The sequence below is a fragment of the Felis catus genome, chromosome A2 (genome assembly GCF_018350175.1).
Source record: "Felis catus isolate Fca126 chromosome A2, F.catus_Fca126_mat1.0, whole genome shotgun sequence".
NCBI classification, from domain to species: Eukaryota; Metazoa; Chordata; class Mammalia; order Carnivora; family Felidae; genus Felis; species Felis catus.
The window spans coordinates 144,883,130-144,902,333 of NC_058369.1; the positions used below are offsets into that span (position 1 = coordinate 144,883,130).

The 19,204-nt window shown below is 41.5% G+C and overlaps 1 protein-coding gene across 2 annotated transcripts in view; it reads right to left on the reverse strand.

The window, feature by feature from the left end:
• RBM28 (RNA binding motif protein 28) overlaps positions 1 to 19,204 on the reverse strand; it is a 30,954-nt gene that overhangs the window by 2,001 nt on the left and 9,749 nt on the right. For both annotated transcript variants that reach the window (XM_019825765.3, XM_011280536.4), the window contains exons 9-18: positions 18,443 to 18,515; positions 15,506 to 15,615; positions 12,845 to 12,918; positions 11,795 to 11,930; positions 10,703 to 10,767; positions 8,509 to 8,667; positions 6,230 to 6,379; positions 5,843 to 5,917; positions 3,057 to 3,313; positions 2,337 to 2,436 (exon numbers count right to left, since the gene is read on the reverse strand). In XM_019825765.3, coding sequence (XP_019681324.1) covers positions 2,337 to 2,436; positions 3,057 to 3,313; positions 5,843 to 5,917; positions 6,230 to 6,379; positions 8,509 to 8,667; positions 10,703 to 10,767; positions 11,795 to 11,930; positions 12,845 to 12,918; positions 15,506 to 15,615; positions 18,443 to 18,515 — 1,199 coding nt within the window. The remainder of the gene's footprint in view (positions 1 to 2,336; positions 2,437 to 3,056; positions 3,314 to 5,842; positions 5,918 to 6,229; positions 6,380 to 8,508; positions 8,668 to 10,702; positions 10,768 to 11,794; positions 11,931 to 12,844; positions 12,919 to 15,505; positions 15,616 to 18,442; positions 18,516 to 19,204) is intronic.

A 19,204-nucleotide genomic window follows, 5' to 3' on the forward strand; every position in this document is an offset into this window, starting at 1 on the left:
TCAGCCCAGAGTCTAGACCTTCTCGCTGGCCCTTTCCCTTAACAAGAATACTACTTATGGGATTTCAGAGACAGAGCTCCATAAGATAGTACAACATGGATCAGACTTCCCAGAGACAGATTCCTTGAGGAGGAGAAGCTAATGCTTCCTTTGCCCTTGAAACTTAACAGAAAGGGACTAGGGAAGGAGAAAAGAATGCTTGACCTCAGATGTTCAAGAATGTAGAACAACCATTTTCTACTAAAAGAAACTAGGGCTGCTTGGGAAAATGGCTAATGCCAGGACCAGGGGAAAAATTATGTAAGATGAGCTGCAACATCGGGTTGTACCAGAAAGCAAGGACACTACCACAGACAGGCTCATATCAGAAAGCATCGAGAGCCACCCTGAAGGGCCTTCTGCTGGCCTAAGATGGGACAAGAATAATAACTATATTTGACTGAAACGTATCAAGTATACAAAAACTTACGAATCTATAATACTAAAAAATCTCACTGGTAGGGCACCAAATCACTACTCTGAAAATGGACAAAGAGAAATGAAATCAAGCATTTATCCTGCCTTTCCAACACAAACGGTATTGCATGGTAACCAAATAGTTGACAAGGGAAAATTCTTTTCTCTAAAGTTCTACTAAAACAATGTAGAAAAACTGAGGAAAAACAAAAACAAAAACAAAACCCTAAAAAACCACCATCTGGAACCCATATTGAAATCACAGATCTAGATAGCAATCATCAGTATGTGCTAAAACCATCAGGTGAGAAGCTGATGGGAACTTTACAAACAGACGACAGGCAGACAACCCCTAAGCTTACAGATCTACTGATCAACCCCTGAGCATCACTAAACATGGGGCAACCAGACATTATGTGCCTTAGGGTGTCAACGCACCAGAAAGCACCCAGCACTACCCATGAAATACTCTTGCCAAGAAAAGTGAACTTGAGGGGCACCGGCTGGCTCAGTTGGTGGAGCGTATGACTCTTGATCTTGGGGTTGTGCCTTCCAGCCCCATGTTGGGTGTAGAGATTACTTAAAAGTAAATAAAATCTGGGGCGCCTGGGTGGCGCAGTCGGTTAAGCGTCCGACTTCAGCCAGGTCATGATCTTGCGGTCCGTGAGTTCGAGCCCCGCGTCGGGCTCTGGGCTGATGGCTCAGAGCCTGGAGCCTGTTTCCGATTCTGTGTCTCCCTCTCTCTCTGCCCCTCCCCCGTTCGTGCTGTCTCTCTCTGTCCCAAAAATAAATAAACGTTGAAAAAAAAAAAATTAAAAATAAATAAATAAATAAATAAATAAATAAAATCTTTCAAAAAAAAAAAAGAAAATGGAACTTGACTCTAATCAAGCCGGTACATCTAGCTACCAGTTTACAGGCACTACATGGTTATCACAGGAACAAGTTAAATGATACCACAAGGAAGCAAGCAGCTAAAGTTAAAACGTAATACATTCTAAAGGGCAAATGACTCAGTCTCTCCAAGGAATTATCAGCATGGAAAAAGGGAGGTGATAAGGAAGAGTATTATAGGGGGAAAAAAAGATTTAAGAGATATAAAAACCAAATGCAATGTGTGGACTCTTTCTGGACCTTGATTTGTACTAGCCAACTATAACAGAACGTTTTTGAGGCAACTGGGGGCATTTTAATATGGGCTGCATATTAAATGATATTAAGGGCTGCCTATTAATTTCATTAAATATGATAATGGCATCATATATGTATATTTTTAAGGCCTGGTAAGTTAGAGATGCATTCTGAGGTATTTTTCTGAGCAATATACCTCATTTTCTTATAAGGCATATTTATATGCGAAGCAGTTTGCTTTAATATGTTGTGGCCAGGGGACAGTATGTATGAGGAATAAGTAAAATAAGATAATTGTTGAAATAGAGTAACTGATACACTTGGTCCTCTCCACTATTTTATTTATAATATTTATTTATTTTTTATTTATTCATTTTTCAACATTTTAAAGTGCTCTCTATACCCAATGTGGGGCTCGAACTCACAACCCTGAGATCAAGAGTCAGCCAGGTGCCCCTATTTTTTTAACTTTAATTTTTTTTTTTTTAAGTAATCTCTATACCCAACATGGGACTCAAACTCACGACCCCAAGGTCAAGAGTTGCATGCTCTTCTGAGTTAGCCAGGTGTCCCAGATTCTCTCCACTTTGAAAACTATTTACCTCAACATCCTCTATAAAGCTGTAGTCCTGCATGTAGCTGCAATCCAGAAGCCCTTTCTTTTTGCTTAACTAATCAGGGCACAAAAGTGGCTGCCAGCCCCGGGCAGAGCTATGCTATACCAAAGCCCGGTGCCCTACAGAACTCACCTGCTTGGAAGGTAATTTCTGCTTCTCTTGCTTCTGCTGGTTTATCTGGGGCTTTGGCTTTTTGGGAGGGAGAGACTTCACTTTGCCTTTGTCCCGGAGCCTGAAATAAGAGGTCAAGTAAGTGTCACTCTGAGTTCTTCCTCTAACTGGCACCTCTGAGGCTGTCTAAGCCAGAAGATAAAATTCCTTTTTTAACACTGGCTCTAAGTCCATGACAAGTCATTCTAAAAAAGAATACTGTAACAGAATATCCTAAGGCTCAACATTTTGTATTTGTTCTTGTTTCAGCTTAAAACCTCACAGGATCCTCAAAAACCTTCACTTATTTAACAAATATTTTGTAAAGACTGACTTTTGTGGATAGCACTAATCTGTTGCCTCAAATAGGATCTGCAAGATAACCTTGAGTAGGTGGGCCTCAGCCAACAGAGACAGCCCTGCGGATGGGAGGAGGCTCTTCAGAAGAGGGAAAAAGGCACGAAGGCCTGCCCTAGAAGGCTGCCCCGAGGTCTCCTCTGCTAGTGCTTCTTCCAGCCTCCCGGTGGTCCAAGAGCACATCTCTGCTAGTGTAGGGATGCCTGCACACGAACCCCTCATGGAGGACTGACACGTACTAAACATCCCTTTCATCCAAACAAAAGCTACAATAAGAAAGCATTAAGTGAGAACAAACCCTTTTAGAAGCCACCCACTGCTCTAGGCCACAGTCCTGCATCTCACCTGATTTTGGGGCCTCGGTGTGAGGGGAGCACCAGGACCTTCCTTCTCTTCTTTCCATCAGGCAGCTCCACCTGCTCCACTTCAGCCTTGGTCTGGAACCCCGTCCACGAGGTAGAATGCACCTTTCCCTTCTGCTCCAGGGCGGCCTTGCTTTGTTCCTGTGTGTGGTTTTGAGCGGCTTTCCGCTGCCGGTCTTTTCCAAGCACTGGCTGTTCCTGCTGGGGCTCACCAGTTGCAGGCTTGGATTTCACTTTTTGCTACATAAAACAAGAGACTGCCATCAGGTTTCTGGATGAGGCTTATTTGCTGGAAACACTCAGCAGAAAAGGAGCTTTATGTGAGCGTAGTGAAAGCAGGGGAGTTTTTCCCCTGAATAGTTACAAATTATAGGAAAGTGAATACATAGTAACAGATGGTTACCAGTTTGGGGGACATGAAACCACTACTTCCCTCCCCATATGCAGAGACAGGGGAAAGTACATGTATGTCCAAGACTCAAAAGCCAGTAGGAACATGCCAGTAGCATGGGACAATTACCAAAGGTGTAACACGTGTGTGAGAGGAATCCCAGAGGGAGAAGAAATATTTGAAGTAACCGGGCTGAAAGTTTTCCAAACTTAGTGACAGATACTAAACCACAGATCCAGGAAGCTCAGCCAAATATATACCAGTAACTCAACACCCAGGCACATCATACAAAACTGCAGAAAATTAAAAACCAAGTGAAAATCTGGAAAGTAGCTGTGGGGAGGGGGAGGGTAGAGAATACCTTACCTACAGAGGATTACACTGAACTCTTCAGAAACCATGTAAGAAAGAAGAGAACACAGAAATATTTAAAGTTTGGGCGGGGGGCGGGGGGAAGTCACCAACTTAGAATTCTGTATCTAGTATAATTATCATTCAAAAGTGAAGGAGAAATAAAGATTTTTTCAAAAAAAGAAATAAAAACCACACACACACACACACACACACACACACACACCCCAAAAAACTAAAGGAAGGAATCTGTCACCAGGGGACCTATCTTGCAAGAAAGGCTAAGTGAATTTCTTCAAAGGAGGAAGATGACCTAGGTCAGAAACTCAAATCTACATAACGAAAGGAAGAACACTAGAGAAGGAATAAATGAAGATGCGGAAAAGATGCGATGAGAAGGAAGGCATAAGGTGTTACAGATTTATGTTGCACTGTAGTAGAAGAAGAAAAAGCAGATTCACATGAAATTGGTGTAATAATTGACACAACAAAGATCTGCTATGAGCCTGTATTGTGCCAGTGTCAGTTTCTAAGGTAAGGGTCCAGAGGGAAAGAACAGTGTTTCCCTTTCAGTACTTTCAGCCTAGTGGAGACAAGAGACACACAAACAAAGCAAAGTGAAAAACTAAAGATTTAGGGAAGTTCACGAAAGTACAAGTAAGGACGTCTTACCTCTTCTGAGAGAGGTAGAAAAATGCTAGAGGAAGCACATTTGATCTGAACATGAAAACTGTGTAGAAGTATTCTTGAGCCAAGGGAAAGGGGCAATTTTACACAAAGAGCAGTATGTACACAAGTATAGGCAACAAAAGAGCCATCTGAGTAGTTTTCTAAGTCACTAGCTTCAGAATCACTCCACAGCAACAGCTTACAGCAGTAAATAAGTCTACATCTAGAACAACAAAGCTGCCTTGAACAAGAACCAGATCCCAGGTTTTCCGACCCAAGACCACCGTATTAACCACCGAAACTGCTCTTCTATTGGTCAGTCCACCATACAAAGCACAAAGAGTACAAATATTTGGTATATAAGCAAGTTAAGATATGCCATCAATGGAGGCTGTAGGAGTTATGGTATCAAGAATAACCTGGCCTCCTACGCCCTGGGGCAAGATGGGTAAGAAAATGAGTGCTGACTGTGTGCTGACCATGCACTGTTACCACTTAATCCCTGGCAATCATGCGAGGTAGATGCTGTTGACCCTATTTTACAAACGAAACTGGAGCTGAGAAAGGTACTAACTTGCTAAGGAACTCAGAGGAAGAGCCTGAGCCCGACCATGACCGTAAGTATTCCTGTGCTTGTTCTTTCCTTGACACCACACTGGCTTAAAAACAACACTAAAACACTATCAGGCATCACACTTCTGGAGCCATCTAAGAATTCTGGAAGAGATAGATGAAATCTACAGCAACGTAAAACTTTCATCTGGGCCACTGCCTCTGACATGTACCATCACCAAACACTGTACTGGCATTGCTCATCGCTAATAATATCAGCCTGATTCTCCTCTCTCCTTCCTTTCCCTCCTGTGGAGCTATCACAGGATAGGCTAGCAGAGGAGAAGATGGCCTGAGAGTTCTAGGGAACTAAGAGTGAAGGGTAACAAAGAACCGATTCAGGTAGAGAGAGCTATTTCAAGGGTGCAGAACCACAAACTGAACAAAACAGGAGTTTAAATATATTGTTTTAACTAAAATCGTTTTTTTTTTAAGCTTATTTATTTATTTTGAAAGACAGAAAGTGTGCACGCGAGTAGGGGAGGGGCAGAGAGAGAGGAGGAGAGAATCCCAAGAGAGAATCTGCACTGTTGGTGCAGAGCCTGATGCAGGGCTTGAACTCACAAACCGATCATGACCTGAGCTGAAATCAAGAGTTGGACACTTAACCAACTGAGCCAAGGTGTCCCTGAAATAAATCGTTTTAACTGAACTGTACACTTAAAAATAGTAAATTTTGTGTTATGTGTATCTGACCACAATTAAAAACAAACAAACAAAAACAGAAAAACATTTCAGTGCTGTACCAGGCTGCGCTGAATCCTCAGTTCCTTTATTTTAAGTTTCCTTCGATCTTCCAAAGAGAACTCCACTATCGGTCTCTGTGTCAAAAGGAAAATGTCATTCAATAGATTTCTTAATTTCTGAGTGCAATGACCTAAGCTGTCCTCCACTACTCCCCTCTCTCCTGCTCACTTACTCTACTTAAAGGTAGGGGGCCAGTTCTGCAAGCAGGCTGTCCAATTTAGATTTCAATTCCTTCTAATCATCAGCTGAATGACTGCTATTCCCTCCACCGACTGGCTACTCTTCCCCACCACACACAAGTCAGAGGACACTGGACATAAAGGAGAGAAATGGTTTTCTGCAAATGGCCCTCAGAGGATCAGGTCTCCCCACAGGAAAAGGCTCACCTTCAGAGGCCCAAAGATCTCGGGATTGTTGTTGATGTGGCGAAGGGCTGTCAGGGCATGCTCGTGCTCCTGGAACTCTGCAAAGGCGTAGCCCAGGGACTGACCCTTAACCTTTCCATGCGCTCCTTTGAGATCTCGCATCACCCTACACTAAGAGTACAGCAAGAAAACAAAAATCCTTGATTACAGGATAAGAACATGAACAGATTCACTAAGTAATCAGGTTACTGGAACAGAATCCTGATCTATATCACCATCACAACAGTCATACTGGAAAATATACTTACCAGTGTCTGTCTTAATAGAATACACCTACTAGAAAGCACAAAACCAATTAAATAGATACCTTCTGGCTTTCTAAGAGTTTACAGAGACCAACGAAAACCTATATATAAGCACGTAAATAAAACAAACTTCCTCCCCCCAAAATTATGACAGCTAACTGCTAATAATACATATAAGTTGAGAGGTTTATAGAACTTTAAACTATACAAGTTATCACTAAGGATGAAGCACCATCCATAGATCTCATCACTGAAGAAACCACTGAAAAAGGAAATTACTGAAGAAGGGAAAGAAGGCCTGATGGCTTTAGTTAAGAAATATATTCAGGTGTGGGGAAGAACCTGCCTAACATATAACCTAGAAAAACAGGAAGAAGCTTCAGCTGGCTTTGCTCAGAGCTCAGATTGTCTCTGGTGTGATGTTTCCTTAAATCCTTTACTTAAATGTAACAAGCATCCTGGGGCATTGAAGATACCATATCATAGCAGTCTATCTTAGGATACTGTTTATACGCTATTACTCCTAGAAGCTGTAGTTACCACATAATGGAGAAATGTATGTATTAAGGACATGTGGATGCTGCATTTGGTATACTTCTGGTACTTCTCTGTCCCTAGAGCTGTGCCATGTACTGTAGAGAAACCAAGAAAAGCATAAAATGAGGTTCTTGTCCTCAAGAAGCTTATAATCTTGCTGACATACTATACCTTCATGAGGTGAGCATATGAAAGAATTAAAGAGAAAATTCAATACAGTGCAAACACTGTAAACTCCTAAATTTTCCTAACTGATGATGTACAGGCACTTACTAAGTATTGTGGATGCTGATATGAGAAATTTCACAAGTGACCCCTACACCAGTAACACTTTGAACAGTTTTACTAAGAGCAGTGTCAGATATGTGCTGATATGTTCACATTCTCTCATGTAATTCCCCAAATGCCAATGCCATACATTTTAAGAGATTTTCCAGGATTAGGAAAACAGCTTATAGTCACCAATCAGAGCAAAGCAGATTTCTAATACTGGCTACGTTACTTATTCAATAGGTACTGATGAGAGATGACTATGTTCCAGGTACTCTGCCAAGGACTAGGAACAGTGGGATACCTACTCTCCAAGAGCTCAGTGTGGTCGGGAGAAATGACTGGCAGACAATTACAGGACAGTGTAATAGTAAGTGCTGTGACAAAGGGTTACAGAGGGTACTGTGGGGGCAGGGGAACAGTGTCTGCACTCACTGTGTAATCAAGTCTTGGTCTGAATCCAGTGTTTGTCTAATACAACTGTTGAAGACCCGTGTGGCTCTGTGTGCTTACCACATACCACTGAGGACTCTTTTTATACAGTACGGGCCTAAATGGCAGTAAAATGTTCTTCTAAAGACCAAACTACACAGATTATTTTCTCTGCAAAAAAATTAACATTATAGCACCTGCTATGATGCTGAGCACATAGCAAGCATGCAAATTAATTCATGAGGCAGACACTTCCTCGCATTCTGCTGCAACTTGGACAGTGTGTGTGAAAGGCCGTTCTTTTTTTTTTTAAGACTGTCATTTAAAGTTTTTCTTTATTTTGAGAGAGAGAGAGAGAGAGAGAGAGAGAGAGAGAGAGAGAGAGAGAGAAGGGGCATGAGGGAGGGGCAGACAGAAAGAGAGGGAGAAGGCACATGGGGGTGGGGCGGGGGGCGAGAATCCCAACCAGGCTCTGCGCTGTCACCACAGAACCTGACTCAGGGCTCAATCCCATGAACTGTGAGATCATGACCTGAGCCAAAATCAAGAGTCAGACACTTAACCAACTGAGCCACCCAGGTGCCTCTGAAAGGCAGTTCTAAGAGAAAATAAACAAGCAAACGTGAAAACTGCCTTAACTGTTGACAACGTGTCCAAAAAAACGCTGTCAATCTGCTAGCACCACAGTCTGAAATAAATGCTCAAAACGACCCATGATGAGTACTGAAGTTGCGGGTGGGCAGGGCCAACTCTCACCTCCTTGAGGCGCACCCCTTTTTCCCCTCGTGTGGCATTCAGCAGCAGCTTTCTGAGCTCTTTGTCATCTACAGCCTTTGGGAGGTTGTGCAGGCAGAGCCTGGTCTGGGAGACAAAGATATTCTGGTCCTTGAGTTTCTGATGTTTCAGCAGCTCAAACTGAAAGAACAATAAACTGTTAACAATACAATCTACCTTTTAAAAATGCAGGTTCCTAATTCTCCAAAAGGAACAAACTGTGACCAACCCCCCCCCCCCAAATCCAATAACCACGCATACAGAAAAAAGAAAGGAAATCGCCCACCCGCAGCCTTATGATGTGTAGCTTAGGGAAAGACAGGTTCAAAGAGGCCAGAGGGTGGGTATGTGGTAAGATCACGGGCTCTGGATTCAGACTAAATTAGAAATCCATCCTAACTGGCGAAGTTACATGAAATTTTTTAAGCCTCAGTTTTTCCCCCTACAAAGTGGAACTGAAGATCAAAATACCAATCTCTCAGCACTGATGTGAGGCTGAAATGAAGTAATACACAAGAAGTCCCAAACTCAAAAGCTGGCCTAAAGCAAATAATACATAATCCTGTGGTTAACGTCTATGCCCAGTCCTTATCTGTCCACCAACTCAAACTACTTTTCTAGTTTTTCCAAAAGGATGTGGAATTTATTTACAGAATACTTGCTAGAATGTTGTCTCGACTCTGCCACCTTGAGGCAGAAGACTGCCTATGATCACAGAGATGAATTCTGCTTCTAGAGCACTGGCCTCAAGGATGTTGCACCAGTCCCAGGGGTCCACTCTCCAAAGTGAGAGGATAACATTCTTTTCCTGCTTTGTTTTTAAAATTAGGTTAGTAGATGGGGGCGCCTGGTTGACTCAGTCGGTTAAGCGTCCAACTTGGGCTCAGGTCATAATCTCACTGTTTGTGGGTTTGAGCCCCACGTCAGGCTCTGTGCTGACAGCTCAGAGCCTGGAGCCTGCTTCAGATTCTGTGTCTCCCTCTCTCTGCCCCTCCCTAGCTCCTGATCTCTTTCTTTTTCTGTCAAAAATAAATAACATTAAAAATATTTTTTTAATTAGATTAGTAGAAAAAAAGTTTTAAATTAAATTTTTTCTTTAATCAAGTCTCATTTCTGCTGTTCCTTATTTGGTAAAGGTCCTAACAAATTACAAAATGATCAGTCTCTGAAAATGAATATTAAAGGGTTATTCGAAGTGGCTCACATGCCTACGTTCAACAGTCTTAAAAGAAACAACTGTGAATTATGATGCATATAATCCAGTGAGTTTTTTGCTAGAAAAAATCATTCTAAGGGAAAATTAAACGTGTCACTATCACATTGTGATAGGCAATGTGATAAAGGGCATATAATGCCCCCCAAACACCATGGTTTCCAGATGTTCACTACTAAAAAAGTTGTGAACATGAGTCTAGAAACTGTACACTGAAAAAACACACTGCCTCTTGGTGTCATTATATTCTCATCTCTGTTCTCCCTCTCTGTACCTTCAGACTCCAAAGCTAATTGTCTTTTTTTTTTAAACATTTATTTATTTTTGAGACAGCAGATACAGTGTGATTGGGGGAGGGGCAGAGAGAAGGAGACACAGAATCCGAAGCAGGCTCCAGGCTCTGAGCTGTCAGCACAGAGCCCGACACAGGGCTCGAACTCACAGACAGGGAGATCATGACCTGAGCTGAAATCAAGAGTTGGCCACCTACCCAGTGAGGCACCAGGCACCCCCTAATATGATTTTTCTAATCTGAACATAACCTCCTACCAAAAAAGGACATCTTAACTCTTCCAAGAACCCCATCTACCTCTTTCCCTACTAACTCCAGCCTATTCTCATCTTCCTTTCTTACATCATTCTGTATTTACACTGACACCTAATCATACACAGCCTTGGCCTTCATGCTGTAGAAAGCATATTATATGGCCAACACTTACTGCTGGGCATCGGGAAATTACACAAGAAGACCCAGTCCTTATAATGGCATACAATACTCATGTATTATGTTCAGTGTTGGCTTCTTTGCTGTTTCATCTGTATGTTTTCCTCTAACAAGAGCATAAGCAGGGTCTGTGACTGATGCTTAGCTCTCTGATAAGCACCTCCAGCATTCAACAGTTATCATTTACTGATTTGTACGAAGTCATGCAGATCCCGTAGGCTGGCGCCTAATCTACCCACCCGTTCTCTTTTGGCCATATCAGCGGCGCTCACACCCTCAGCAGCCTTAGTCCCAGCACGAATCACTGCAGAAAGAGGGAAAAAGGCCAAGACATCAGCAAGGGAATTTTCACTGAGCAACAAGAGGAATGTGATTTGAATGATGCAAGCTCTTTGTACAGGCCCAGAGGACTCTGCTGGCCAGGACATAGTGGCATTTGGGTAGGTCCAGATATAGGCTACAGGGCTAAGTTCTCAGCTCTGAGCTGCTCTCAAGGACTAAAAACTGAACATTTTGTGAATTTGTTCCTTTTCTCCTTCCCTCCCCTCAAAAACTTCATGTGCACGCCCGAAGTCTAGTGGAAAGGCCTAGAGGAAGGTCTGAAAGGAAGTACATTTTAGATATTTGGAATACAAAACCGCTCTACTTGTAACCTGCCCTTGGAATTTTACTGTCCCTCATGTACTAAGTACTGTACTTAGTACTGCCAGTAGAAAGCAGTGAGTTAAGCCAACCCGAAAACAGCAATATGGCCATAAGAGGCCTAGAACTGAAGGCTAACAGCCTTACATCACCAGTCCAGGCTGTGCAGCTGTGCAGCAGGTGGGCTGACAAATACTGCATGACCTAGAGGAAGGGATTTTTTTTTTAATTGAAGCTAATTTCTGATTATCTTTCTGACATTAAAGGAAAGGTACTGAGCACACAATTTATATTCATAATCCAAAAAAGCAATAATTTTAGTGATAATTTTCAACTCCTTCAGGAAAATTATCAGAACTCATGACAAGAAGCAAAGGCAATTTGAATTTTTCCTCCCTCTTTGCCCTGCTAATCCTCTGATCTAAAGGTCTAAAAGCTAGCAGGCAGACAAGAGATGGGCGAAGTCTTCCTAACAGAAAGCTACATCTGCTAAAGTGGAATAATATAATGCTGTTATATTATAAGCTATAGTGTTATATTATAAGCTAAAGTGGAATAATATAATGCTGGTAAGGAGGACATGTGGGTTTTCAATTTGAAACATGCCCCCAAACATCCTACTGCTGCTCACTGCCACTGCACAGGGCCAGCTACTCAAGCCTGGTTCACAGCTCCCTCCCACTACTCACAGCCTTCTCTGGCCAGGTAAAGGTTCCGGGTTCCAGTTGGCTTCTTCACCTTCTTTGTCTGGAGCTTTGCAGCCTCGTCACGCGTCACGGCCAAGTCGATTCTGAGCAGTCGGCCATCCAGTTTAAGCCCACCGCCCTGTAACAGACCGCAACTCTCTCTCTTAAAATTCATAATGGGTAGAAATTAAGCACCTAACAAGGAATGCCAAGGAAAGGGAAAACAGCAAACCCCAATTATGCTGTGGAACCCAACCCCTAGGATGTTTTAGCCCAGGCGGGTGCAGGTGGACCACTGAGTCTAATACTTAGTATAGCTGTGCAAAAGGCCACGTGTAGGGGTGCCTGGCTGGCACGGTCGGTAGAGCATGTGACTCTTGATTGCAGGGCTGTGAGTTCAAGCCCCACGGTGGGTGTGGAGCCTACTTAATTTAAAAAAAAAAAAAAAAAAAAAAGCCACGTGTACACTTAGGGCAGTTAGCAGTAATTTATTTTATAGGAGTTGATTAGTACCAAAGTAGGCCCGAATTAAAGAAAATGATCTTTAAATTCTAAAGAAAGCTAACAAAATGGTAGTGTTAACTCTACTTAAGAGAATTTAAGAGATAATGGCAATACAGGATAATTTATCTCAGAACAATTTATACTGGGCTATAGAACACACAGAAAAATTCTCCATCACCCATACATTTTCTCTCATTTACTCCACTTCATAGATGACCTTAATCCCTTCTTGTCCCATCAGCCTAGGATAGAGGCTGACGTACAGACAGTAATCAATAAACATTAGATACATTTTTAACGTGTTTCCTTACTTATAAAATAGGTATAATAATTTTACTTACGTTACATACCCCCGTAGAAGTGATATAAGGATTAAATAAGGTAATACATATAAAGCTCAGTGTCTAACACACACTAAGTTCTCAGTAAGTGTTGGCCTTATCTTATTACATTATTGACAGTAATCATCAAGCTGTATGTGAACAGCAGACTCTGGCCTTTGGAGCCATTATCCCCTAAATTATGGAGTAAAAGAAATGTCCTCCTTACCTCAGTCTCTGGAGAAGCAGCTTCAAGGCATTTCTGCGCCGCTTCTTGCGTCATGAACTGGGCAAATGCACAACCTGCACAGAGACAAAATTAAGTCACATGCCAAACTCCCCTGGCCCACCAGGGTGCCAAAGATAACACCACACATGGCGGCAACCTGAGACGAAGTGGACAAGACTCCCATCTTGTTAGGGTGCTACGAGACAGGCACCGTGTCGGGCACTGAAGGTTCAAAGGCAGACAAAAGAGGACAGGTGCTTATCATGAAATTTTACTATTACTTCATCATCTTTTCCAATGCTTCTTAGAACTTCAGTCTCACCATCGCTCTCCTTAGTAAGAAAAAGCCACAAGATATGGTAGAGAAATTCCACTCGATTCAGCATCACTTACTGTTTGCCTTTTAGAGGAGTAAAAAATGAGGCAGGAACCACTTAACCTGAAATTAATTACATATCTCACTGTCATCAAAGCTACGTGGGAGACATCAGATATGGGCAGACTGACCTCTTGGAGTTAAAGTCCCTGGCCTCTATCGCATGAATACAGCAGTGAACCAGAAAGCCATAAGCTCAATTCCTGACTCATACTCTAGAATTTGCAAAGGCACACCTCTGACTGGTTAGACGCAGGGCCAATCAACCCATCCTAATTTCTGCTACTGATAAAAAGCAGTTTTTATAAGCAAAGAAAAAAAGTTCACCTGATAGTAGACTCCAAAAAAGAAATACAAGTCTCATAATATTTTGCTAGTATTCCTTTATACAAATTTAAATATTCCCTGATCTATGAAAAAAATGTCAAACTTCCTAGAGCTACTGGGGCACTGATTGATGTTTTGCCCCCTACAAGAATGAATGGCAGCAGACTGACACAACACATGTGGCAGGCCGACCCAAAAGTCACCATCTAGGTGAGGTCTTCCCTGCCTCCTCCAGGCAGAGCCAAGTACCCCCCGCCCTCGTCCCCCTCCGTCCTCCAATCACATCTCTCTATTACAGCACTGGTCAGGTGGCATTATCTCAAACAGAATGAGTGTCTCAGGAGTAAGGCCCACGTTTCTTGGCTGTTTCTATATTGCTAGCACCTATCATAGTGTCTGGCATTAACAGACACTCAATAGAAGAAACGAACGATACAGAAAAAAAGGAAGGAAGATGGAGGAAAATGTTTCTAATAGGCAGAATAGCTTATTCATCCAATTTGAAGAAAATGTGTACTTCTCTCTGAATGGGTAAGAATTTTATTACTGGAATTCCCAGGGTCAGTATTGGGTTTAGACTTAACACTTTCCTAAAGTCTAAATTTTTAGCTCTCCTAGATAGCAAAATGGGATGCTGACAGAGATAAATGGTAGGAGAAGGCCAAGACTGTGTGAGTAGGCAAAAAAATTTAGTATGAGCTAGAAAAAGACAACACATTAAAAAAATAATGAAAACTATGCTTACTAAGATTATTAACTCTGAGCTAATATTAATAGACCAAGAAAGAGACTGAGCAAGTTAAGTATTGACCACATTCTGAAAATACCAACCCAATACACTACTGAGCTCAAAAAGAAACAAAAGATATCATCAAAGTAAAGCAATATCCTACAGTACTTGGAACATTCTATGCAATTCTAGTCATCTGTTTTTAGAAAAACATACTGGAAATGGAGAAGGTCCAAGAAGTATAGTTGAATATTAAGAGTTGAAAGCACCTTAAGTGATTACTCTAGTTGAACCCATTCATTTTACAGATAAGAAAATGAAGCCCGCAGTGGTTAAACAATTTGCCAAAAATCACCCAGCTGGTCTATGGCTCAGCTACAATTAGATCCCTAATCTCCAGGAAGCAGTTCAGTTTTCTTTCCATCATACTGCCCTATTTATATCTTTTTGGCTAAGCAAAAACCAAAACCAATCAGGTTTCATCAATTTGGAAAGTAAGGTTTAGAATAGAGGTTCTGTGAATCCTTAAGTAGATTCCAGAGAGCCCGCAAACCCTCAGAAGTGGCATTTTTCTGGAGACAGGGTTCATAGCTTTTGCTAGATCTCAAAGGAATCAAGAATCAGAATGAATTAAGAACTCACTGCTTTAGGAGAATGATTGCAGTTGATGAAATCAAAGATCATGAATAGGCTGTAAAGATGCTGCTTACCTAACAACAGTATACTAAAAGGAATTGTGGCCAATCCTTAAAGTTCAAAGGAAATAGCTTCAGGAAAAAAATCTAAGGCAGCAGTCCTGCCATACACAGTTTTCCTTCTGACTATTGCTGCTGCAACAAAATTTCTGTTAGCTTCCATCTCTAACAAAAGCAACTGAAAAAGATCCCAGTAATTTCAAGCAATGTGGAATGATTAATACCCATGAGATGCTATCACATTTGAAATTCAAAGGAGAACAACAAATGGAATTCATTACCCTAAAGTAAATAAGCAAGGGCTTAAAAAGCTTAGACAAAATTGTGGCTGGCAGCACCATTAAAGATGCTGAGTGTGATATCTTAGAAGACAACCTCAGAATGTCCTTGGTGCTTCTATGGGCCACAGAAACCCGGGCTGGGTGGACCGCAGACCCCTCAGAATGGCACACGTTGTGCTCTCATGTAACCTAGTCAGTGCCCATGGCAGCAGTCTCAACCTTTTTAGGACCTGCCAAGCTGACAGCAAATACCTTTAGAATGCTCTGTGTCTGGATGTAAGACGACACGGACGTATTTGAGATCTCCAAATTGCTGGAGGAGCTCCCCGAGTTCTTCTTCCTCTGAGTCAAAAGACAGGTTTCTATGGAAGACAGGTCACAAGAAAAGCCAATTACAAAAGTGAGATCCTGTGTTCTAGTACAAGGTAAGACACCAACTGAAGTGGCACTCTTGCTCACGGCCACCCTCTCTTGTTCGGGAATAGCACCAATGCACAGGGGCGGCCTCCACCAGCCTAGCCTCTGCTGTGTGATTCTGTCCCTCAGCCATTATTGACTGGCCTTTCTGCGTCCATCAGATTCTCTCCCCCAGGAATTTAAAACTTGAACAGGCATATAAAAAGACCAGAAGCGAAGATGTAGATTCATTTCAAAATAGTAGTACTCAACCCAAAGGAAACTCCTGGGAAGCCGAAATCTGAAAATATTCTATAGATTGATCTGGGTGGTGGTTACATGGACATATATGTATGAAAAATGTCACTGCACTGTACGCCTAGATTAATGCACTTCACAGAATATATGTTATACCTTAAGAAGGAATAAAAAAAAAAGGCAGTGTCCCCAGAGAAAAAAACCCCAGCCTCCTACAACTAGGGCCCCAAACATCCCAGATTTTCATCTCCTTAAGGTTTGTTTTTTTGACACCTTTGATTCTGTGAGCCACCCATGTTCATCCAACAAACAGACTTTTTCACTTAAATTGACCAAAATTAGTTTCTCTTACTACAACCAAAAGAGCAGGCTAATAAGAAAAGTCAAGATACACGTGTGTGTATCTAGCTCTCTCAATTACTCACTTCCCCCCTTGCATTGCTGTGAAAACTAGGTTTCAGTTAAAACTATATAAAAGTCAGAAAATCCTAAAAACAAAAAACAACAAACAAACAAAATCCTTCAAATAATAACTCAAAAGCAAAACATGGAAAAGTTTACTAGCTACATGCAAAACAAGAAAAGAATAAGTATTTCTCTCGACGTAATTAAAAAATGTTGGAAGATTTTGTTCTACTAAATTTCAATACATTCTAAAGATCCTTCATTTTCCCAGCTATGAACATCCTTCCAGGGTAAAAACAAACAAACAGTCCCAAATACATATCTATAATTTTACTTCTCTTAGACTCAGTTAACAACCCCATAAACAATTCCATCTTATGAAGTAATCGAGACAAAAAAATGATGTTCTGCAATAAGACATATCCCAGCCACGTTATTTTTTCTAATTTGCATCATGGGTAGTTTTCTCTCTCCCACCTCTTAACTTTCCTCAGTTTTGTTGTTTTTTTTTTTTTTTTTTAATTTTTTTAACGTGTTATTTATTTTTGAGACAGGGAAAGACAGAGCATGAACAGGGGAGGGTCAGAGAGAGGGAGACACAGAATCTGAAACAGGCTCCAGGCTCTGAGCTGTCAGCACAGAGCCCAACACGGGGCTCGAACTCACGGACCGCGAGATCATGACCTGAGCCGAAGTCGGCCGCTTAACCGACTGAGCCACCAGGCGCCCCCCTCAGTTTTTTATTAATTAAAAGATGTAGGAATGTTAAGAAATGGTATCCTTGGGATTGAGGTCACAGGCTCTTAAGTGTGACAGTTCTTCCTTCCTATCAGACAGAATCCTCTACAAACACAAAATTATTTATATGGCCAATTCCAAACAGTAAAAACAACTATGGAGAGACACTGTGTTAAGGCAGAAAATGGGCTACAGCATGGCTTGTACAGGTTAAACCCACCTTTATAAATAGCTATGATGTGGGCATGTGTGTGGGTGTTCTCTGAGTAATAATTAAGGTTAATATTTTTGGGTGTGTTTTTGCTCACTTATTTCCTCAATTTCCCACAATAAGCACAAATTACTTGTGTATAAAAACAATCTTAAAAGACTACAGGAAGGGGCTCCTGGGTGACTCAGTTGGGTATGCGTCCAACTTCGGCTCAGGTCACGATCTCATGAGCCCCACATCGGGCTCTATGCTGACAGTGCGGAGCCTGCTTGGGATTCTCGCTCTCTCTCCCTCTCTTTGCCCCTCCCCCGCACGCCACACACCCTATCTCAAAATAAATAAAACTTAAAAAAAAAAAAAAACTTTACAGGCAGAAAGAACACACATCTTTAAAATATGACCCAAACAGCCCTAGTCCATTGGCACTTAAGAAAAGACAAGAAGGCATGCCTGAGGTATACTGAAGACAGCCTGACTCTGTGAAAAGGCCAATCTACCACAGACTAAAACGGCAATGGCAACATAAAATAAAACCTATTTCCACCTGACTCCCTCCTTAAGTTTCCCTGGAAACAGACGGGATGCCTTATTCTATTCTGGATAAAGGTGAGTTGGCAAGAAGACAGAAATTACTGGAGACAAGTGATGTCACCTCTCCCCAGTACTTCCCCTAAAACAAAGGCCAGAAGCAAAATGTTTCTAACAGTTGAAGAACTGATTTGTTCCAAATGATGCCACCCAAATTACAAAGAATGAAATGTAAATGAGGATAAAATATGAAGATCCCTGCTATTTATCTATTTATCTTCTGTATATAGTTCTGGTTCTCATAAATTCTCACTGTTGGCTATACTCCTAGGGCCCGATATATTAACGGTCTTAGAGGCATCTGATTTTCTGGCTTACCTAGAAGAACTAGTACAAAAAAAAAAAAAAAAAAAGAGTGGGGCACCTGGCTGGCTCAGTTGGTAGACCATGCAACCCTTGATCTCAGGGTTGTGCGTTCAAGCCCCACGGTGGGTGTAGAGATTACTCAAAAATAAAATCTTTAAAAAAAATGGAGAGACAGAGAAAGAAAGAAAGAAAGAAAGAAAGAAAGAAAGAAAGAAAGAAAGAAAGAAAGAAAGAAAGAAATCTGTGCAGACAACATAAACAGCAGTTCTCAAGGTACAAAAGCATACCTGATAAAAACGGTCTTCCCTTCATTCACATCAGAGGGTAACTTCCTCTTCTTTTTCTTTGAGACTTGTACATCTAAAGTAAAAAAAAAAAAAACATAACAAACTGAAAAAGACTTAGTGCCACCCACATGACAAGGGGTTACTCCACAGATATATAAAAATCTTGCATAAACGAATAAGAAAAAATCTAGTTAAAAGTGAACAAAGAATATACAACAAAACACTTGAAAAGATGCTCAAACTTACTCTCATAGCACAAGAAATAAGATGCTATTTTTCATTCCAACAGATTAGCAGAAACCAAAAAAACTAATGAAATCCAATGTGGTAAGGGTGTGGGGAAAAAGACATCCACACATACTATCGTGACTGTATAAACATTTAGAATATTTGAAGAGAAAAAAATACACATTCACATACACAAGGATACACTATATTGGATGTGTGTGCTCACACACATTTTTCCTTACAAAGGTATTAAATAGATACACAAGAAACATTTAATATCGGGTGTCTCCAGAGAGGGGCCCTAAGTGGCTGGGTACAAGGGAGACTCACTGATTTTAAAAATAGACATATATGCTTACATATACATAGAAAACTTCTGAAACAATGTGAAAGAAACAACAGTGGTTACTCTGAGGGACTCTTGGGGGATTGGTGAGAAACTTTTTTTTCAATTTGAGAGAGCATATGCATGAGTGGAGGAGGATACAGAGGGAGGAAGAGAGGGACAAGGGGACGGGGAGAGGGAGAGAGGGG